This window comes from Notolabrus celidotus, chromosome 20, assembly GCF_009762535.1.
Source record: "Notolabrus celidotus isolate fNotCel1 chromosome 20, fNotCel1.pri, whole genome shotgun sequence".
NCBI lineage: Eukaryota > Metazoa > Chordata > Actinopteri > Labriformes > Labridae > Notolabrus > Notolabrus celidotus.
The window spans coordinates 7,404,712-7,427,415 of record NC_048291.1 but is presented as its reverse complement, the minus strand read 5'-3'; the positions used below and the strand labels follow the sequence as shown (position 1 = coordinate 7,427,415).

General features: G+C 41.7%; 1 protein-coding gene across 1 annotated transcript; it reads right to left on the bottom strand.

Annotated features, from left to right (window-relative positions):
• Positions 1 to 676: 676 nt before the first annotated feature.
• Positions 677 to 21,243, bottom strand: zgc:112183 (uncharacterized protein LOC550410 homolog). The gene is made up of 9 exons (XM_034712226.1): positions 20,639 to 21,243; positions 18,909 to 19,019; positions 14,973 to 15,014; positions 12,110 to 12,176; positions 11,791 to 11,843; positions 11,311 to 11,376; positions 9,187 to 9,243; positions 9,014 to 9,090; positions 677 to 5,786 (listed from the first exon to the last, which is right to left on the bottom strand). The coding sequence occupies exons 1-9, from the start codon at positions 20,747 to 20,749 to the stop codon at positions 5,684 to 5,686; spliced, it is 687 nt and encodes a 228-aa protein (XP_034568117.1). The 5' UTR covers positions 20,750 to 21,243; the 3' UTR covers positions 677 to 5,683.
• Positions 21,244 to 22,704: the final 1,461 nt, after the last annotated feature.

The following is a 22,704-nucleotide window of genomic DNA, read 5'->3' as shown; positions in this document are numbered from 1 at the left end:
TTTAAATCAATATTTAGTGCAACAGTGTTCTTTAACCCTCACAGATCATGCTTCAATGAGGATAACTTACTCGTTTCTAATGAAAATTCTTGTTATAACTTTTTTAAATGTACATCGGAAAGACACCTGTCTTATCACATGCTGCCCAGATTTTTAGGCTTGTTTTAGCTGGTTTGGAAGGCATATATTAACAAAAATGTGAAAATGAACCATCTTGATTTTAAATGTTGATTTCACTTATTAAGCCAAGCAAAGACGTTTCATACCGAAAAAAATACTTCACTTTTTTTTTTTAAACTTTAAAAAGGGTCAATTTGACCCACAACATAACAGGAGGGTTAATGCCTTTATTGTGCACCTTTTTTGTTTTACAGACATAAAAGAATATTATTTTCGTGGAAGTTTAAAAAGTGTTTTTATGTTTTTTGTCTGCGAGGCGAGTTTATGTAAAGCACATTTCAGCAACAAGGCAATTCAAAGTGAAAGCCTGTTATTGCTCTTGATGTAATAATGCTTAATCCTGTCCCTCCTTGCATAAATGTTGCACACAGTTATCTTAATCCACTGTATTTTAGAGTTTTCTTTAGTATATTTTGTTCAAATTATTAGTTTTTGTGCATATTTTGCTCACTTTTGCACTGCTGCAACCTTTCAAGTACATTTAATACCCTAGGGATTTTCTTTACATCACTTTTATTGAGTTTTGGAAACCTCTTCCATAATATCTCCCATATTGTGATATCAGACAGTATAATTATCCTTCATCTGTACATTAATACCTCCAAGTACATCCTTTCACACACCTCTATAACAGAATCAAACAGAATTTGACAAACAGTTCTAACATGTGCGTAATTATCACACTTTCTTCCTTCTAATGCATCATGGAGGAGAATAAACAGAGTCGCTGCTGCCACACAGTGGCTCATTAACCTCAACACATCCTGTCACTGTGATTACCTTCAAACTTACACACACACACACACACACACACACACACACACAAACTCACACGCACAAAAACACACACGGGACACACGGACGAGACTGACTGAAATAAAACAAACAGCACAAACATTACAAAATATATTTTTATATATATATTATGATAACAAAGCACTTTTTCATGGCACTTTGTGATCACGTGACGCCTCGGAGGAGACAGATGTGACAAACATTCATAATGAATATCAGTACACGAGGTGTGTGTGAACAAATACATCTTCGGTACAGTCTACACAACAACATCCATCAGTTAAGGAGACACGACAGTGAGAGTAAGACCTGTTTGTGTGTGTGTGTGTGTGGAAAGAAAACTGCATGCTGGGAAACCTCTACCCAAAGAAAAACAGAAAACAGTGATCATAATCTTTTTGTTGAATGTTTCATACCTGTTTTTAAATCTATGAAAGTTTCTGGGCCCTGAATTGAATGTACAGACTGACACAGAGCGGGCGAGCGCCCTCAAACGATGGCTTTATTCTATCTAACAGCAGTACAGATGTGAACAGACGGATCATTTAGCTACAGTCTGACTGTGAGACTGAAGTCTTCACTTCTCAAACACACTGATACTCAAAGAAAAGAGATGAAGTCTGTAAGGCCAAAAGGATTCAGTTCACAGCCTGAAACCCTGGGATGAAAACAAAGGGAGAGCTGCATGTAAAAATGCTATATCCAAACCAACAGTCGGGTTAATGTTAGTATGAAAAAACTGTTCATTAATCCAGAGTCAGAAAGAGAAGTTTACGGGGGAGGAACGAGACGACAGCTCTGGGAGAAGGGCAGATCTTCACCTTCAGAGTGAAGCTCACATAGCTAACTTTGAATGAGGTTACATTACTGGAGCACTGTGCTTCTCTGCAGTCAGAGATTTTAAATTGGCCACTTTAAAAAACTACCACGGTTACTCTCTTGAAGGATCCTTAACATTAATCTGACGGCGGCCACTTTGCTCTCAAACACAGTCAGGGTGAGACGCTGTTTTGTTGTACTGCTGTGTATCATACAAACGTAGAGAATAGATCACAGTTTGCATTTCACTGCTTCGAAATGTATCGTCAACTAAGGACAACAGACATTCCAAATCAGGAGGTTGAGTCTACTTTTGAGGGGACAAAACTTATTCCCAAACTCTCTATTTGACATTAAACAGCAACTGATGCTATTCAACCACCTCCTTAGTGCACTTTTGTTTAGCTGCTTTCACACATGTGCAATCCTGAAATAATCGGGAAAATTCCAAGGACAATCTGTCCTGAAATTTTCCAGTTGTTATTCACGCATGTCCCTCAGAGTATGAAGTTTCCCCTGTTCGGCAGGAGGAGGGAGGACATGAAGTAGAAGCAGCGGTGAAGGCGCTGAATTAGCTTAGATGGTAGAGCAGGCGCCCCATGTACAGAGGTTACATTCCTCGTTGTGTTTTTTGTAGGGTCAATTTATGTTCCCAACAGGATTTGGTGCATGTCATCCCCTGATCACATCATTAAAAAAACTTCATCACTGTGATGAATTTTCCTGCTGTGTTCACACATCTGCTTATTGCTGCTTTTTTTTTTTTTTGGACAATGTTACCAGGGGGTTAACAAGGAAAAGTCTGGATAATTCAGTGTGTTGTCACGTTCAAACATGCTGGCCCGAGGAATGAGCATGTGTGAAAACCAAGCGTCAACCTCCGGTCTCAAACGAGGAAGCCCATGCAGAAGTGTTATAAACTGCAATTCATAGAAAATCTGCTTGAGGCTGACTGCAGAAACACCAGAAACCACATAGACATGAATGGGAAAAAGACGATCTTTGCAGCATTAATAAACATGTTTACAGCCTGGTTCAAAAAACGGCTTGGCTCTATGTAGCTAATCTCTCTACCGGCACAAACTGTATGTGGGGTGAATTTTTTTCTAACGTGACAGTTCAGAAGATATTAAGTTTTTGCCCAAATAAGGACATGACTGACTTGACTCCCGGACAGGAACACGTAGCTGTTGGCTAGGAGGCTCAAACTCCGCCCCTCTACGTCACACTCTGCCTGGTTGAGTTCTGCATTTCCAATATGGCTGCCGCCGTCGATTGGCTTCAAAACAGCTCTCAGGAACAGATGGGTGACATCATGGATACTACGTCCATATTTTATAGTCTATGGTGAAAATGTCATTTTATCGCTATTACTGATGCGGTTCCTGGTCAATGCTTAATATGTACACAGGGCGTAAAATTATCTTTTTACTTCATCTGCCATTGGCTAGTGACCTCCAAAAATTTACCGGCCAAAAACATTTTTCGCCAGCCAAATAAAAAAATAACGCCTTATTTGATTTAAAGTAGTAGCAGCCTCGTCAATTTTCCAGTTTTCTTTAAAACGTCATATAGTGACATTACTCCGGTTAGCTCTCTGTTCCTCTTCTTCATCGTCTCCTGCCTCTTTGTTTATCCTTTTTGTTTGTGGTGGCTTCACGCCGGGAATGTGTCTCCACACCTTCCACGAAATGCTCTTCCCGCCGTGCTTCTTCAAGCAAAGGGAATGAATAGAACTCCAGTCGCTAACGTCACGCCGTTCCCGACGTACCAAATCACAACACAAGTACAGCGCGCCGCGAGGGTCAAAATAGCCTGACAGTCGGCAGAAATCGGCGAAAGTATGAAAACAAAACCTCACATGCAGTACAAAAATTTTCCATCAGCCACTGGCGGGTGTGTGTTGTTGTTTTACACACCAAACTAATGTTTTGGTGGGTGTTCATTTCATGCCCTGTGTGATTTAATGCTAACTGCACGCTTGCTCTTCTTTAACTAGCATTCAATCTCCTCCTCCCTAAAATGACCAGCTCTGTCCCAATTCAGAGGCTACATCTTTGGAAGGTCACATTTAAAGACCGACTGCATCACAGCACAGCAACAAGGATGCATCCGGAGCATTCTTCGCATCACTTCCTACTTCTTCCAAAATTCACTGTGCATCATTTCAAACAGGATAGCAGACTCTCAAACAGCCGAGGAATATACTTTTAGACTTAATATTTTGTTTCAAGCTCACTGAAATGGTTCTTTAAGTCCAAATTATCTTCAAAGAGATAGATTATTACCAAGAAGCAACCTCCGGTCTAAAAATACGAGTCCAATGCAGAAGTGCTTAAAACTGCAGTTCATCGAGGATCCGCTTGAGGCTGGCTCTGGAAATACCAGAAACCACATACACACCAATTCAAAAAAGACGATCTTTACAGCAGAAATAAACATGTTTACAGCCTGGTACAAAAGACGAGTGTAGTCTGGATAGCTCATTTCTCAATCGGCACACACTGTACGGGGGGTGATTTTTTTCTAACGCGGCAATTTCAAAGATATTTAGATCACGAGTCTTCCAATGAGAGGCACAGCTGACCTAATTGACAGGCGTGAACACTGTAGCTGTTGGATAGGAGGCTCAAAGCCCGCCTCTTTACCTCACAATCGCTTGACAGCAGCAATATGGCTCCCGCCGACGATTGGTCTCAAAACAGCGCTTCAGAAACAGATGGGTGACGTCACAGATCCTACGCCCATATTTTATACAGTCTATGATTATCACATGAGGTTAGTCGAGTTAGCTAGTTAGCCAGGAGACAAGAGAGGAGCTTTAAACATAAGGGTGTATTTGTGATGTTTTCCGTTCAGGCTGTCTGTGTTTGTTGGACTGAGTGCTCTTGTTCATGAGTGGTTCTATGTTGTCAGACAGCAAGTGGAGCTTTCTGATTGGCTGGAGAAAAGGCTCCGCTCAGAATAGCCAGCTTCCTTCTATTCAAAAAGACTTGGTTTTCACTCAGACACTCATCCTTCATCGCCCGTTTCCTTTGAGGGATGCAGCAGGATTAACACACAGCTGCAGTGTGATGAGTGCTGCATGATGGGAATTTAACTTGGGTAGCTTAGGTGAACAAATGTGTTACTTTACCTTTAAATCTATCCCTCTGCTTTATCACTCTCCATTATTCTCATCATCATGGCAGGAGCTTTGAGGGTCTTACCATGAGTGAGATGTCAGAGGAAAATGGCTGCTGTGGGAATATGGTGAACTATAATGTGCTTCTACTGCCTGTTAAAATGGACTCTGACTCCCTGCAGACTCTCAGCTTCTTGAGGCTGCTTTTCTTTGACTCCACACTGATCAATGATGGGTCTGTCTCCTCTGTGACCCCTGAACCTCCTCGGGGTTAGACTGCACAGCCCAGAGGTCATGCCTGCCTCTCTAAAACCTCTCTAACATTTTCTGAACATGTTTGGGGGAGGGGTTCAAGCAGGAATTGGAGGTTACAGATTCCCTTTAGGTGCGATGTGTATGTAGAGTTTGAAGCTTAATATAATAAGTGTTGTCGTTTGGTCCCTGCAGATGGATATAGCATTTCAGATTGTAACTCCTGACTTGTAATTCGATACAACTGTCACCACAAAGACCACGTACATTTCTACACATGACAGAAAAGAGATTGATTGATTCACATTTCAGATTCGGGATGGCAGCCAGTCCAGATTCAGCTCAAAGCTCAGAGGAGAAGCCGAGGACGTCCGCTTCTCGGGGTTTGGTGATGCTGATTGGCTTTTGTTACGAGAGCAGACATGTTTACTTCCATCTCCCTCTCTCTCTTTCTCCCTCTCCCTCCTCTCTTTCTCTCTCTCCCTCTCTTTCTCTGTGTCTCTGTTTTTTCAGCTACATGCCACAGCAGCCTGTCTTCTGCTTCTGAGACTCGATGTAGTCGTGGATCTGGAACTTGGGTTCGTTGGGCTGCTGTGTGGCTCTGTGCTTCAGCTCCCTGATGGAGACAGAGAGAGAAAGAGAGATAGATGTTGGAAGTTAGAAACAGAGGGGGTGGATGTGTGGGATGCGGCACAGACAGAGGGCAAATTTAGAAAATGAGATGGGAAGAGAAGTAAGAAGAGAGTGAGGGAAAGAAACATCCCTCTGAGTGGAGCTTTAATCAAAAAGCCTCCAGCATGAATCATTTAATCTAACTCACACTGAAAATATCCGACCTATGATAGCAAATCATTTTCTGCCACATCTCTGGGAACCTGCTGCACAAAGTCAACTTAAGACCAAATAAGAGTCATTTTCCATTCCCCCACCGTTCAGTAAGAAGAAAGGTGTGAACAGGAGGAAGTCAGTAAGAAGATGAATGACACAGTTTGTGTTTGAGATCCGCAGGGAACCTCGTGAATACACAATCCCATCTCAACAAGTCAGCATGAATAAACAACAAATTAACAGAATAACATGAGTTTCTGAGCTGCAGGAATCAGAGCGAGCCAGGAAAAAAGGATCAAATCTCAGAAGAGGAGATCAGAGTAAACTCAGAGCTGTGATTAAAATACAAACCCTCAGTGCTTGTTGATACAGAAAACAGGGGTGTCTCCAGGCAGGGGCATGGGCCCCATCTGAAATCTGATTGGCCACCTCAACTGTCACTCAGTCTTTAATAAAACAGCTGTTCCCTTACTCTAAAGTGCTGCAGCTCGATTTGAATAATTAAAAAAATCAGAGGTCTGCCAAAACCTGTTATACTACAACTCTGATCTGATTTGAGGTTCTTTGACATATTTCTACTTCATAAGAAATAAAATTCTTCGTAAAGTGAGTTTAAGTTACTGCAGAAGAATAGTCCATGCACATATGCATTGGGTTGGTTTTTTATGTGAGTCTGCCTCACGTACAGTTTCCCACAACGCACAGCGCTCGTTCCGCTATTTCTTTTCTCTTCTTTTTTTGACGAGGGAACTCAGTTTTTAGGTGCAGTGAAAATTATCAAATTCCATATAAACCACTTCTTAACTTTTAAAATAATAAGTGGATGCTAAAGAAGCAGTTTCTCTATCAGCTTCGCCGTTGTTTACTTCCACATTCCGAAACCGGAAATTCAGTGACGTCTGGTTCAGTGTACTGCAACACAGATCGAACAGAACAGTCACACTACAGACTAAATTCAAATACAGTATGTAGTAGGCAGAACCTACTGCCTACTACATTAGTAAGTGGTATGTAGCAGGCCGTTTGGAAAACAGCCACCATCTTTGAGGAGTGTTCTCTGGTTTGCACCTTTCTGGGGTAAAATAGTTTCGAGTTCTGAGCAGCTGGTTTGGTTCCACGATCCCTCTGACCCCAGACCTATGTCTTCTCTTTTGGGTGATAAATCTCAAGTATAGAATGTTTCAAAGAGTGCTTTTTCTTCTTTTGTCATTATGGTTGGTTTTTATCACTGCATCCAGAATTATTAGAAGACTTTGGGACACAAAAAACGGACACAAGCCCAAGTCTGAAGGACTGGTGTTAGGACAAAGGGGTACCTTAAACCTCCATTCCTTTTCTTTTCTTTATTTTGTGTTGACTGGTTCTCATGTCGGAAATTGGGATTGGGTTCCGTTGCAATGGGTTTTGTCCGACAATGTGAAACGAGGTGCCACCCATGAAAGGGGCTTGGTCTTGTCAGTATGACGTCACCTGATTGAGGTGATGAGCCGCAGCTGGGAAGCAAAGAGGACGCCAACAGATCAACACGAGACTCAACCAGAGAGACGTCCGGAGACCCTTGGAGAACAGACAACGCTTTTAATTTTGCCCAAGCAACCAAAAATAACTCCTCGAAGAAGTTTGGCCTTGCCCCAGACATCCCACGCCGACCAGTATATCCTGGCGGACCGGCACGCAGGTCAGCTGATCCTTTTTCAGTTTCCCCCTACTGAGAACCAGTCATCCCCTTCGTTCTCGTTAATATCGCTGTTCATGTAAGGGCTTCTAGTTTGCATTCATGCCTCTACTCTGGGAAGTCCGTTACACTGGGTAGATGCAATGATAGAGACGGCATCTTATGAATCCATGCTGCACAGATTGAAAGGTAATACAGAAGGTTGGACCACCTCCTGGGACTGCTTTCTGGCTCACATAAACACTGACCGAGACACTGTGCAGATCCCAACAGTATCAGGATCTCCTATATAACTATTACTTTAACACTGTATTATTCCAGTAACAACATACAATGGGCGTTCTCTCTTTGATTGGATGTCCTGTCAGTATCCTTTATCCTATGTTTGTGATTGTCTGTCCGGCCTGTGCAATGTATCCCAGTATTTTGTATTTCTGTTTTATTTTGTTCTTTCTCCTCATTAGTGTTTTATTTGTGATACATTGAAATGTTAATAAAAACTATAATGACAAAAAAGAATCACTATCTTTAAAGCTCCCATGAGGACTTTTTTTTTTATCTTATTATGAAACAGACTGAAATCGATTCTGATGCTTCTTTACAACCCACAAAAGAGACCATCAGAGGATGATGATCATTACGTCTCTGAGATCATTTCCAGTGTTCGTTACTGCTGCCCTTTGGGTTGGCGTCAGACAAGGAGATTAACTCCACGCTGCAGGAACAGCCTGTGTTTACGTTTTCCACAGGAAAGATTCACAGCAAGTGACACATTTGCTGATTTTCACTGTATATGTTTGTTGTAAAAACTACTTCAGTGTGCCACACAAACAAAGAACATCTTCATCTCTGCATCACCAGGCTCCTCTCTTTTCTTGTGCCTGTTTGGAGCCAGGCCAACATCGCTGTCATTGACTTCATACTCAGACTATCCTTGTTTATCCAGCTCCGTAGAGGCTTGCATGTTTTATGTTAATTTGACGTCATTTTCCAGACAAAACAGACAAGTAAGCATCATGTGATGCCCATAAGAAGACGTGTGGATCATCTTGTGCACCATGGGTAATATGGAGAGGACAGGACGGGGCACTAGCAGCTGGTAAGAAGTCCTGGTGCAGCATGGAGTTAAATTTAGGAGTAGAGGTTCTGCCTACTGGAGCGTACTGGCCCACTTAAAGCACTGCAACAAAATCTTTTGGACAACCAAGCCTGCAGCTGCAAACACTTAAAAATAAGTGGATTCAAAAGGATGACTTTCTGAGCTGCTCCTCTGAAATGGTAATTGGTCATGTCATCTATTGTTAATATCAATTATTGATCAGTTTAGCTTTAAAACTTACTTCGCGATAGCATGAAAGGCCAGCTCCACATTAACTCCTGTCTTTGCGCTGGTCTCCATAAATGGCACGCCGTACTCCTGCGATGGAGACAGATTAGAAGAGGAAGTGGAGCATCTGTGAGATCATTTATTAAGACATGATCTAATGGAGTCGTCACACTCATCGTACTCTACCTTTGCCAGCTTCTCTCCATCCTCTGTCTTCACCACCCGCTCTGCAGCCATGTCTGACTGTAAGAAAACAGCAGGAGGAGAAAACAAGTCATCATACTGAGCTGCAGGGTTTCATCAGCTACAGAGATGCACCATCCTGTCAGCTGAACGTCTTCTTCTCTATCAGAGAGGCCTCCAGCCGCAGAGCCAGAGCTCCTTCAGACTGATGACATGTCGGAGACTCCTCCTCCTCCTCCTCTTCCTCCTCCTCCAGCAGGAGAGAAAATCATCTAAAGCTGCTACTGTGTGACATCTGTGACCCTGCAGGTTGAGCCCTTGCTGCACCACTAGAGGGAGCTTACTGAGATATATGCAATGACTGCTGGAAGAGAGACGAGGAGTTCTCTCTTTATCACCAGCAGCTATGTAGAGGAGTCAGTTCATTCAAAGACAGCTAGTGGCCGATGATACACAGGCTTAGTGGTTCATATTGTCTCTTTTACAGTCTTGTATTCCTACATATTTCAGATTTAAAATTGTATTTTAAAAGATTAAAAATTCTAATCTGCTCAGTAAATTTGAGACTACAACTGACACAGTGCATACAATGACACTTTTCCACAAGGACACACCCTGATAATCGGACTGACAGTCGGATCATGCAACATGGATGCCTTTGGTAAGGGAAAAGTGACACAGGAGTCAAACAGATAAATATCTGTTTAAATGAGAGCAGCTGAACTACACAGAGATGCACACAGTTTACAAAAGACACAGTGATATAACAAGCTGGGGGAGTACTCACAGGGAAGTCAGGGCATACAGAAACTTAGGTTTTATCAGTGATGAGGTTAAAACAGATTAAACTGGTGCCAATTTGGAAAAGTGGTTAAGTCATGCATAGGGTTGCAAAATTCAGGGAATTTTCAAACTTGGAAACTTTCCATGGGAATTAACGGGAATTTATGGAAATAAACAGGAATAAACCAGGAATTTACTAAATCAAAGGTTGGCTCTTAATAGTGAACTTAAATATAGTTGGGGAAAATATATTTTTACATAATCTTGACTAAAACAACCAGGTTTCATGCGAGGACAGTTGAATATCTACGCTATTCCTCAATCACATGCACATAGCACACTGCTTACTGCAGGGCTATTGAGACCACGCCCCCTACATGCACTTCTTATTTGTATGTTGAATGGGACTTTTTTGGAGGGAGAGGGGCTCTTTTCATTTAACATTTTGAATGGGACTTTGTTGGGATTGCATGTTTGTTAATTTTTGAATGGGTTGGGTCTGGGGTATGAGTAATATCTAACTCAATATTCATGTGTTTGTTCTTCAATAAAATAATTGATGGTTCAATAAAATATTTAACACTTCATAAAGTTTTACTTACAAATACATCTGCTTCAATTGCATTATTTTGGATGGATGTCTGCTCATAACAAAACAAATATTTATGCTTGGAAATGAAACCTTTCCATTAAATTACCCTCAATTCCCAGTTAACTCCCATTAATTCCCATTAATTCCAATAATTCCCATTAATTCCAATAATTCCCATGGAAAGTTTCCAATTTGGAATATTTCCAAAATTCCCCAGCATAACTTCCCATGGAAATTTACCGGAAATTTTCCACCTCTTTGCAACCCTGGTCATGCACCCCATGTACTGAGGCTGTAGCCCTAAAGCAGGTGGTTCGAACCTAACCTGTGGCGTCTTTCCCACATGCCACTCCCCAGTGTCTCCATATCTCCTCTTCCCACAAGCTTATCCTCTCTTAATAAAGGCATACAAGCCCAAATATATATATATAAAGCATAAATTCTGCACATTCATTTTCTGAAACTTCCTCTCTTAACTCAAGCTCTCTGCTTCAGCAAGCTTGATGTTTGATGTCATCATCCCTTCTTCCACACACAAAAAACCCCCACTATCGCTTGATTCTTTAAATGTCATGGTGGAGAGTGACCACACACTATACAAGTCAATCGTCTACGATGTATGTTAATAATATGTATCTCTTTGAGCATCTCTACGTCTGCCTGAATGTGATAAGAGTGTGTTGAAATTGTGCTGAGGGACCAGTTATCTTCCTGATCTTTCTTACGCAACACAAAAAGGAAACTTCTCTTACCTTGTTTCCAAGCAACATGATGACCACATCCTTCTGGGCGTACTCGTGAATTTCAGTGAGCCAGGCCTTTGGAAGTATAGAACACAGACAGAGAGATTAGTGCATAAACAAAATAAAAACCATCACTTAAAGAGGTGAGTATTAAAACCATCCTTCCATCATTCTCAGAAAGGCTGAGTCACTCTTTTACTTCTGCATTTTTATTACTTTTCATTTCTCAACCTGGAAACTGTGTCACAGAGCAAATGATAACATCATGTCATTTTAAAAGTAGGGCTGTGAGAAAGTATTGGAGGGCCTTCGTAGTACTTTGCATGTAAATGGGTACAGTAAGGCTTTCAAGTGGAGGAGGACAAAATGAATAGAAAGCAGACAGACAGACAGACAAACAGACAGACAGACAGACAGACAGACAGACAGACAGACAGACAGACAGACAGACAGAACGTAGGAGGGAAGAGTAATCTGAGACGGTCTTACCCTGATGTTGTCAAAAGACGGCTTGCTGGTGGTATCGTATAGCAGCAGTAACGCTAGGAAAGCAAACACAGAGAACTTTGTTAAAGTTGCACCTTTATTGTTATCTGCAGATTATCTTATATAACTAACACATCAACTCCTACACGCACTTTCTATGCACATAAATAAAAAGTGCATAACTCAGCCTGGTTGATCCTTTGCCGACACAACCCCTTCCTACACACACACACACACACACACTCACATGCGCGCACACACACACACAGGAATCCACAGAGAGAGAAAGCATGAGGAAGTGGAAACACAAAGTAAAGGTTACCCTGAGCATCTCTGTAGTAGGCGTGCGTTACGCTGCGGAATCTCTCCTGGCCGGCTGTATCCCAGATCTGCGTAACAAACCACATAATTACACAGCAGCTCACGAAACAAAACTCCACATGCCAAATAAGGAATTCCTCCACTAAAGCAGAAAAATATTTATACAGAACCAAACTGCTCTTGTCTTTACATAACAAAATTATTTCAAAAGAACCCAAATAGCAAGCTTGGGAGGGCAAAGTTTAGCATACTAGAGCTCCTTTATGAGCGAAGTTAGCTTGTCTTGCTTGAGCCTAATATCATTTTCCAACTCCAAGTTGTTTATTCTAGATGTAACACATGAATCTTGATGAACCAAAATCAGTTAGTAAGCTTAGAGGGAAATCGAAACATCCTTGTAGCTATCCTGCACAGCTAACAACTAATGAACAGATGTATCATTATCTTATTGAGCCAAAGTGAAGAACAATAGATCACTGACTTCAAATTAAGAGTGTCAGATCAGATATTTGTTGATCAGACATTTCTTCTGCTGAGCTCTCAAGTCCCACACAGTGATACCCCAGCAGTGGTAATGATTCCCCTTGCTGTCACTTTCCATTATTTGCCATTATACATCATTGTTTGCAAGTAGTTTGTTTTTTGATTACGTGAACACTGTTTAAAATGAAATGAATGAGTGTTACACTAGGACCAGTACTTTGTGTGTAACATAAGTGCCCTCTGATGGCCAGAGTTGTGCACCCCATGTTGCTTATGTGTAACCCTAACCCTAACCCTAAACCTAACCCTAACCCTAACCCTAAACCTAACCCTAACCCTACCCCCTGACCTAACCTTAACCCTAACCCAAACCTTGAACCTAACGCTGACCCTTTCCTGACCCTAACCCTAAACCTCAGACTTAGTACCTAAACCTAAGCTTCAGGCCTGTTCGCTATCTATTACCTTGCCGGAACCGTTGCACCAACCTTAACCACTCAGCTTAGTACCTTGCCCAAACCCTATATATTGGTCAGTGGGCTATGTGCCTAACCCTAACCTTTGGACATGATTACAATCTGGCACCTCACCCATGTTCTTGCCCTAAACCTAATGACTCAGGTTCAAGCCTAATCTTAACCCTTACTTCTGGATGGAGAAACTTACAGTCACTGGACCTTTTACCCTCATGGTAACGCCAACAATACTAGTTAAATCAGTTCAATTTGTTTCATTACTTCCCTTTAGTTATGGCATTTTTTACAAATACATTCATACAGAGCAACTGGTTTTGACATGCGCCGGCCTAAATCTAACCCCCTAACCAACGTAGCTTTTGAGACAGAGAATTGCTGGCTGTGGCTCTGTAACAACGTCATGTGAAGAGGCGACTCTCAACAGACACTTCGTTTTTCTGCATATGTCCACTAAGCTACAAACAGCTAGTGGCTCAGGCTACATTTTCATAAATAAGGTAACAGGGGTGATGGAAAGTACGAGAGTTCACTGCAGTGTGCTCTCCTGACCTTACTTTTACTTTCATATATTTGCTATGACCATTTGAACTTTCTGTTCCCTATGTGTTCTGTCAGATTACTGTATCTTCATGCATACAGCCCGGTCTAGATCTGACCACAGAATTGGTGTGGGTGAGTTGGTACTAGTCTGACCTTCTCCAAAAGAGGGACCAATAACTATTGATTGACTCATTCTATATTATAAAAAGGAGCTCATTTAATCTGACTTCTGTCTCACTCTGCAGAACTGCGTAGCACTCTGTATGACTGTCTGTCCTTCTTTGCAAGGTCATGCCACAGGCTAATTATTTAGCTAAGGGAGGGTACTGATACATATAATTGCTGCATGATCTTAGTAGTTCTGTTAAGTCCTTGAGGAGATTTCATAAATTGTTGTTATGAAGCCTTTCTAAATCTAAATCAAAACGTTTTGACGAGTAAATTAATAGATACATGTGGAAAAATAACAAATAGACTGCCGCACACTGAAATGGCTTGGCTGAGGCTTTATTGTGAGCAACACATTTCGCCAGTTGCTTCCAGCCTCTATGTTGTGGTCTGTTTATTATTTTTCACATGTATGTTCCTGCAACCAAACGGCACCTGAATACTTAAGTTGGCTGTGCATGGAAAGCCCTGTTTACCGTTTGTTGTAGATAATTATGTTTTAAATGATTAACACATGCTGGATAAACCTGAAATAATACATTTTATTCGCAAATGCCGACTTATCTCTCATTCCTTTATTTCTCTTTCCAACATAAGAAGCACATTTTTGGATCAAACAGGCTACAGAGTGATCACTCAATAGTTAAAAATGAGGAGAATCAATACATTAAACATCATGTCCACTCTTAATGTATAACGGTTTGAACCTCAAACTTAACCCTTTTCTCTTTACTTCAGCCTTTCTGCTGTAAACTGGCCTCTCTCTACCTTTGTACACACTCACACTGGCAGAGTCTATTTTGGAAGTAATCACAAGGGTTTTTTTTTTCCAAGGCCAGTGCAAGAAAAAGGCGAAATATTTCACTGGAGCAATAAGAGAAATCAAATTTTGGCTTCTCCTGTTCTGTGTAACAAGAATGAGGTTTGATGAAAAATGACTTTGAGCCTTAGATTAACAGTTTGTTCCTGGCACATAAACCTGCAGCTCTGAAATTACTACAACATCATTGTATTGGCAACATAAACCTTAACAGTAAACTGAGTGTAACACACATTTGGGTAAACTATTATTCATCTGTTACTTTGTTTGATTCTGCACAACTTGCCAGACGAGTGCAGATCGATAAATAGGTCAATAACTGCTAGAATGACAAACTGACGCACTAACTGGTGAAAGAGAAAAGGTGCAGCCCTCACCTGGAGTTTGACTTTCAGGTTGTCCACATCCACCACTTTATTCTGCAGGAAAGAGAAGAGCTGTGCATGAGAGACTGACTGTCCACCATATGCTTTGGAGACACAAGCACTGTGAAAGCTGCACAGAGACGAATGACGAACATCACAGCAGACTAAAAAAGCTCAGACACTCAGCATGAGGCCGGAGAAACAAAAAAAATAAAAGTGGCTTTGAATCCTGGCACGGAAAGTAATTTGCAACACCCACACAACAGCAAGGTCCTCGGATTAGACTTAATTACACAACAGTGAGAAAGACGGCTGGCAGCATAACAACTGACTCCCCCGTTCATTTCCTGCAGCCCTGTGGGGGTGCCCTCTGATTTCCTGAGCATAGAAGATGGCCGAAATCAGCCTCTGAGACCCCGGCTGAACAAGACAACAAGTCGTGACCAAAGTGTTAGGAGGGCAAAGCAGCAAAGGAAAAGATGACGGATTGAAGTTTACTGGAATTCAATGTGCAGCAAAAAAATGAAGACATAAATACAGGGGTTTGCTGAAGTACACTTATTCTTTACTTGAGAAGAAGCAGAAATACTACGGCAAATGTTAGAATAGTCCAGCATCCTCTGACATGTCCTCACAGCCTCAAAGTAAAGTGTCCTTCTGAAGGGCAGAGACTCTTACACTGAAACCATTCTAACTTCAACTAAAAGAACAGTAGAGTGAAAATAATAAACATGCACATTGTTCCAGTGTATAAATCAGTAGTGGGGGAGTCCCAAATGCTACGCTTAATATGAAAAAATGCAAAAACAGGTTCTCCCAGGCTCTGCTTCAAACAGGTTAATAGTTTATTCTGGGAGGTTTCTATGTTACTGTGACCCGCAGCAGGAAAAAACAGGTCACAACAACAATATTTCAACATCACGCTGCAAACCACAAAAAAAAAGAGAGATGCAGGAAGTGTCTGCAGCAGCAGCAGCAGCAGCCCTTCCTCGATCATTTAATAACTTGAGATCAGTGGCAGGTCATTGCAATAGGCCCTAACTTTCCTGTGCATGTAAAAAAAAAAACACAAACAAATGCAGAAAGAGCTGCACAGTAACAAAATGAAACCTCTGCTGAAGCTGCCACCTGCTGAATCCTCCGCCTCTGTAGAACGGACATGCTTCAACCCCTGCATTAGTTGCCATGGGTTTCCATTTTCCCCCCCGAATTATGACGTGAGAGGAGCCTGCATGCTGAGTAACTGCTACAAGGAAAGATGCTGAAAATAGACCGGCCATGTTCCAAGCTGCCACAACAGCCTGCCTGCTTATCCAAGCACGGAGGACAACCTCATCAGCATATTGACTTTACCTCTCTAATGCATCTTTTCATGCAGGAGAAGAAAAGGTAATTGCTTACATTAACAGGCCTTCTTCTGAATGAAAAGCGTGACACTGAACGCATCGTGTATTTGAAGTGTAAAGCAGTGTCAGGTCTCTTTTTAACACATTTTATGAATGGATGCAGGCCGAGGTACTTGTTGATTTTGCATGAGCGGGGACGAAATGAAGCGTTTATGCTTTATGGCTCCATCTGTCAAGCGTCCATTATCATCCCTAATGTCCACCACCATCCAAAGAAGACAATACATCACTCCAGCTAATGCAACACAATTTCCTCCTTTAATCGTCCTCACTTGACTCGCCATTAGCGTGAGTGTTCGGCCTTGATTGGAGGAAAACAGGAGGCATACACTGCTCGCCCCAAACATGGGACTTTAATCCCGGCGGAGGAAGGAACACAGAGCAATTGGCTCCAAATTAGGGAGCAGTCACTGTATTTCTGTGTGTGCGTGTTTCTTTGTGTGCGAGTGACTAGATACAGGAGCTCGTCTGTCAGCCGTGTGACTCCTCCAGGATCAAGTTGAGCGGCAGTGAAACGAAGCAGCAGACAGGGACGTGGGCAGGCATCTGCCGAGACATTTATGAGCCGGTCCTGAGTGCCTCGCAGAACAAGTGGTCTGTGAACTCGGCTGATTGGTGAGAGGGTTCGTACATTTGGTGCGATCATCACTGAGTGATGAAGTGTTCTGCGTGGAATGAAGGTGATAATTGGGCTGCTGTCACTTTCACTAGTGGATCCCTCCCAACTGTGGTCGACATTAAAACCAGCAGCTATAAAAAAATCAGCTTTAGCCGTTAAGGATTGCTCTGAGCGTAAACAACAGAAGAGCTGTCATGTAATAAATCCCATATCTCCTGCAGGGAATTTATCTACAAATATTTATATAGTAATAGTAAAATGAACTAATTAACATTAAAAGAGTGAATCTGAAAAGAATACCTCTACTTAATTAAGAAAGGCAAAAAGCCCTTTAGCTTTCCAAATAGCTATTTCTCATGCATATCACTGCTGCCACCTGGTGGCTGTTGTTGCCGTAGTATTTTACAACACTGCTTTTTATTTTCTTACATTTTCAACGGGAAAAACCTCTAAGATAAGAATTTGATGTTAAAATGACAGCAGGATCATTTCTTTTTGTTACAGAATACAACTTAATCATTCAATTCTTCATCATCTCCATACCATAGACTGTATAAAATATGGACGTAGTATACCTGATGTCACCCATCTGTTCCTGAGAGCTGTTTTGAAGCCAATCAATGGCGGCAGCCATATTGGAAATGCGGAACTCAACCAGGCAGAGTGTGACATAAAGGGGGGGAGTTTGAGCCTCTTAGCATACAGCTATGGGTTCCCGTCTGGGAGTCACGCCAGTCATGTCCTTATTTGGGCAAAATTTGAAATCTTAATATCTTCTGAACCGTCTCGTTAGAAAAAAATTCACCCCCGTACAGTGTGTGCCAATAGAGAAATGACCTATGTAGAGGCAAGCCGTTTTTTGAACCAGGCTGTAAACATGTTTTTTAATGCTGCAAAGGTCATCTTTTTTGAATTGGTGTGTATGTGGTTTCCTGTGTTTCTGCAGCTAGCCTCAAGTGGATTCTCGATGTATTGCACTTTATAACACTTCCGCATGGGCTTCCTCATTTGAGACCTGAGTTTGCCGCTTGCTCCATACTGATAATTTTAAAGCCTATCAATGTTGCCACCTGGTGGTTGCTGTCCATGTTGCATTTTACGACACATAGACTGTATATGACCTTAAGCCTGGTTTATACTTCTGTGTTGACCTTACTCAGCAGTGGCTGATGTGGACAATAGCATCACATACTTGCTATGTGGGTCGATGCGTCCAATAACTGCGGCGCTGAAATACTTAACGGGCAGTGTGGTTTCTCTGATAGTCGGGTTGTCTGTTTGCAGCCCCACCACGTTCTCTGTATACTTTTTCACAGCAATTCCAAACACATTATGTTCATTTAGAGCTGATAAATGTTGCTGTTTATCAAACAGCAATGATTACATGGAAGAATAGAGAGGAGACATCGGAGGAGATTAAATACCGATCGATGTACAACGATCACGGTAGTTCTGTAAATGCAGGAAGTACAATGCTTTGGAGCAGACCAAACACAGGGCTTGTGGTACATGCGTAGGCCTCAGCGTACATGTGGGGGCTACGCAGAGGCCTACGCGCGTAGGCTACATCCTCGAATCGACACCAGGCTTATAAACCAGGCTTTATTTATAATATCCAAGGAAAAAAATGAAGTGCGATACATTTGATTGGAATAAGCTGGATGAGGTTGTTTTAGTCAGAAATCATTTCTTACACATGTAACGGACAAGATCAGCTTTGTCCATAGGGGGCACCAAATAGATGCAAAAGTCGATCATGATAGCTTCAAGTGCCAATATCTTCAACTTTTATTGAAGCCTATTTGTAAAACTTTACAGATTCTAACTATATATCTACTATGTGTGTAAGACCCTTAGAGTATGAGTTGATTATTAAGAAGAGAAATACACGGACATCTGTGAGTCTTGGACAGTCTTGCTCACCCTAAAGTCTATTCCAACGGTGGCTATAAAGTTTCCTCCCAGAAATGCCCCGTCTTTAAAGCGCACCAAGATGCACGTCTTCCCCACGGCTGAGTCTCCCAGGAGCATCACCTAGAGCCGAGCCGGCAGCACCAGAGAAGAAGACAACAGGTTACAGCTGGACAAAAATAAAACTGACAATCAAACATGACCTCTACACTGAGAGAGAAGTTAAAGTGAAGACCCCGCTAGCAGGGAATGTTCTCACCACATTAGCTAACATTCCCTATACATTACTTCTAATTATGTTTCAAGACAAGGTTCTGAGTTTTATATTCAAAGAACATCTTAAGGATGTAATCAATTTAAAAATGGTCCTTTTTTTGTTCACTATAAATGAAAGAAGAACATTTTGTCTTAACATTCAGATGATGTTTTGATAATATTTTTTAGGTAACAGATTGTTGAATGTTTTCTATAAAGTGTTCCCATAATGTTACGTAATAACAAAGAAGCAACATGTAAAGAATGTTTTCAGGATGTTTCTGACGCCTCAAATCACAAAATGTTTTATTTAAGAATATTCTGGTGATATTTCATTAGAACAAAGACAGAATGTTTTATCTTTAAAATTCAAAGGATGTTTTGATAACATTTTTTGGGTCACAGATTCTTGAATGTTTTCAGAGTACGTTACCTGAGAACAAATTGTAAACATAAAGAAAACTTCCCGCTGAGAATGTTTCAAGAACATTAGGGCACTGTTGTCACTTAACATTTTATGAATGTTTACCAAACATTTTACACCAAACAATGTTACTAGAAAACATTCTTTAGACACAAAGCAAACTTCCCGCTGAAAACATTAGAGTAACATTCTCTGTAAAATTAACAGAATGTTTTTTAGAACAGAGCATTGCTAGCTGAGTAATTAGTTTCATTTTCTGTGTGCATTTCATCACTGAGATCACGCTGCTTGAGTCAGATGATGTTATTGTGCGAGCTTTTATTCCTGTAAACTGTCAGTTAATGTGTCAGCTGATTTACATTACATGAAAACACAGCTACTGTCCACTACACTGCTGACTGACTGAGCTGCCACCAACATGTGACGCTCTGGCAACACTGGAGAGGAGATTCAAACATTCCCTGTTCATTAATCTTCAGCCTGCGTCGTCTCCAGAACTAATCGATATTATCACAACACCAGGACGTGCCGTTAAACAATCCATCCAGCTGCATATGATGCTAAGCTACCGTGTTCTCGCAGTGAGTCATGGCTGCACAAACACACAAGACAGGCATGCAATTAAACCTGATTTTAACTTCTCCTTTTGTCTGGATGAAGCAGTTACAGGTGTGTCTGTGCAGCTTTCATAAATATTGCATGGAAGGGTTTGGAAGAAGAAGCAACAAGTACACCCTCAGCAAATATTTGCATATCAGAAAGGGCGGATAGAGAGACCTCAAGAGATTTACAGGCTCAGAGGACTTCTTAGTCACACAAATTAAAGCATCAGGTCGAAGCCTCTGTCAGCTGAGTACAAGCAGAGATGAGTGTGGCCCCTTTAACGAGGAGAAAGCATAAAAATCCAGACTAGAGTTAATGTTTTTTTTTACTTATATTATTGTTATGATGCATTATAATTCTCCACGTTTTTCCTGCAGTTGTTTTTCTGTCTACACTGAACACAGACACCTGTTTCACCACAAAGAAAATGTCAACACATGAAAAAGACGGAAATACACACCTTAAAGGCAATATCATAATACTCGTTAACAGAAGCGCATCTCTCCAGCACATATTTCGAGGTTCCGTTTTTAGTCTGCTTGTCCGTCAACGATGTCTTTCTTGCAGACATCGCAATGCCAAGAGAGAAGCCCTGTCAGAGCCAAAACCACCGTTTCCTCCGAGAGGTGTCCAAGAAAGACGCGCACGGTGGTCCGCGAGATCTCCGCCGCTCAGTCCCGCTCTCCGCCAGCCTCCAGCCCCGCCGCTGCTCGCATTACTACACGAAATGATCTCCTGCTCGACCCAAAATCACACCTCAATACCCCGCTCTGAGAAATACACGGAAGCGACGATGAAAAACTTGAAGAACAATCAGCGTCAGGAGGAGAGCGGTGATGTCAAACAGGCGGAAATCTTGGTGTGATTGTGCAGAGTGGAGCGGTAGTGCATCCTGGCGTGGGCAGGTCATTAACTGAGTGTGCAGCAGCTCTGACAGCTCTGTGTTTTTTTTTTTCCTCCGAGGCTGTCTGCAGGCGGACTCTGTCCCCAAACAGCTGCGGGGTCACACGCGCCGTTGGTGGAGGCTGACTCATCCGCCACAGGTGGTGCTCGATCAGGGTGAGGGTCAGGGAGGAGAGGAGGACAGAGGGTTGAACTATGACCCTTTATTTTAAGTACACTTCATTAAAACACAAATATTGAAATATAAATTTAAATGTAAATTCTTCTTGGGGTGGATGCGTGCGTAAAATGGCGCACATCTTACCAGGATCCATTTATTTTTTTACCCATAGAAAACCTGACTCATTATCATAAAGTAGTGCCTTTCCTCTGTAACACTTAGTTTATTCTTCATTAATCAAGCATCTCTTTGCCAGGCATTTTCCCAGAAGGCTAATAAACAATCATGCAGCTTTCCATATTGTTATGATGCACTATAATTCTCCACGTTATGTATGTTGTTTCTGATCCTTTAATTGAAGTACATTCATTAAAACACCAATATTGAAATATACATTTAAAATATATGTAAATTCTTCTTGGGGTGGATGCGTGCGTAAAATGGCGCACATGTAACCAGGATCCATTTTTCTTTAACCTATAGAAAAACCCGACTCATTATCACAAAGTAGTGCCTTTCCTCTGTAACACTTAATTTACTCTTCATTAATCAAGCATATCTTTGTCAGGCCTCCTCCCAGAAGGCTAATAAACAATCATGCAGCCTTCCATATGTCAAAGAGAAATGATCCAATAGTTGTCGTAAATCCCTTGACGTCATTACCAGCATGTCACACCTGTTTAAAATGGTTTCACTGGGAATCAAAATGTATCTTTCCTGCAGTGTTTGTCTCCCCCCAGCGTTTAACTACAGAACAAACGATTGTCCCCCCTCCCTCCCTCCCTCCCTCCTCCTCCCTCCCCTGTGGTGACAGAACAAATGACACACAGTCAGAGATCGCTTCTCTTACATAACTGACATGTCATCTCTTGTTTAGACACATGAACTCACCACTGTGCTGCAGGCAGCATCTCGCCCTCTGACATGAACATCATGATTCAACTTTCATTTATGGAGACAAAAGCCCTCTGAATGTCTCAACCATTGCATTCTGAACAGGGAGGAGAGGATTTTCTGCATGTTATTGAGTCTTTCTCAAGAGGCTGAGAAATGAAGCAAGGGGAGTAGTGACAGTGCAGTTCCTCTAGTGGCCACCAGAGGATATCACCAAAAGTGAGTCAATCCCAACAGAGTCCCATGTTAACATGTTCATATTTACAACAGAAATAAGCATGTTCACAACCTAATACTAAAAGGTGTTGGTGTCTATGTATCTCATCTATTTAACTTATATTAAAGCTCAAAGTAATCATCATTGGGGGCGTGGCCTCTTTGAGTGACATGTGGGAGCTGCTATCTCTCTGCTAGGTGTCACCTCAGCTAAATGAGTCACTGAACGTAACCTCTGGGCTGTGTTTGTGGTGTTGGAGCCTTTTGGAGATATGTTCATGTAAATATCAGACAAGTAAACTATCTGTCTGTCTGTCTGTCTGTCTGTCTGTCTGTCTGTCTGTCTGTCTGTC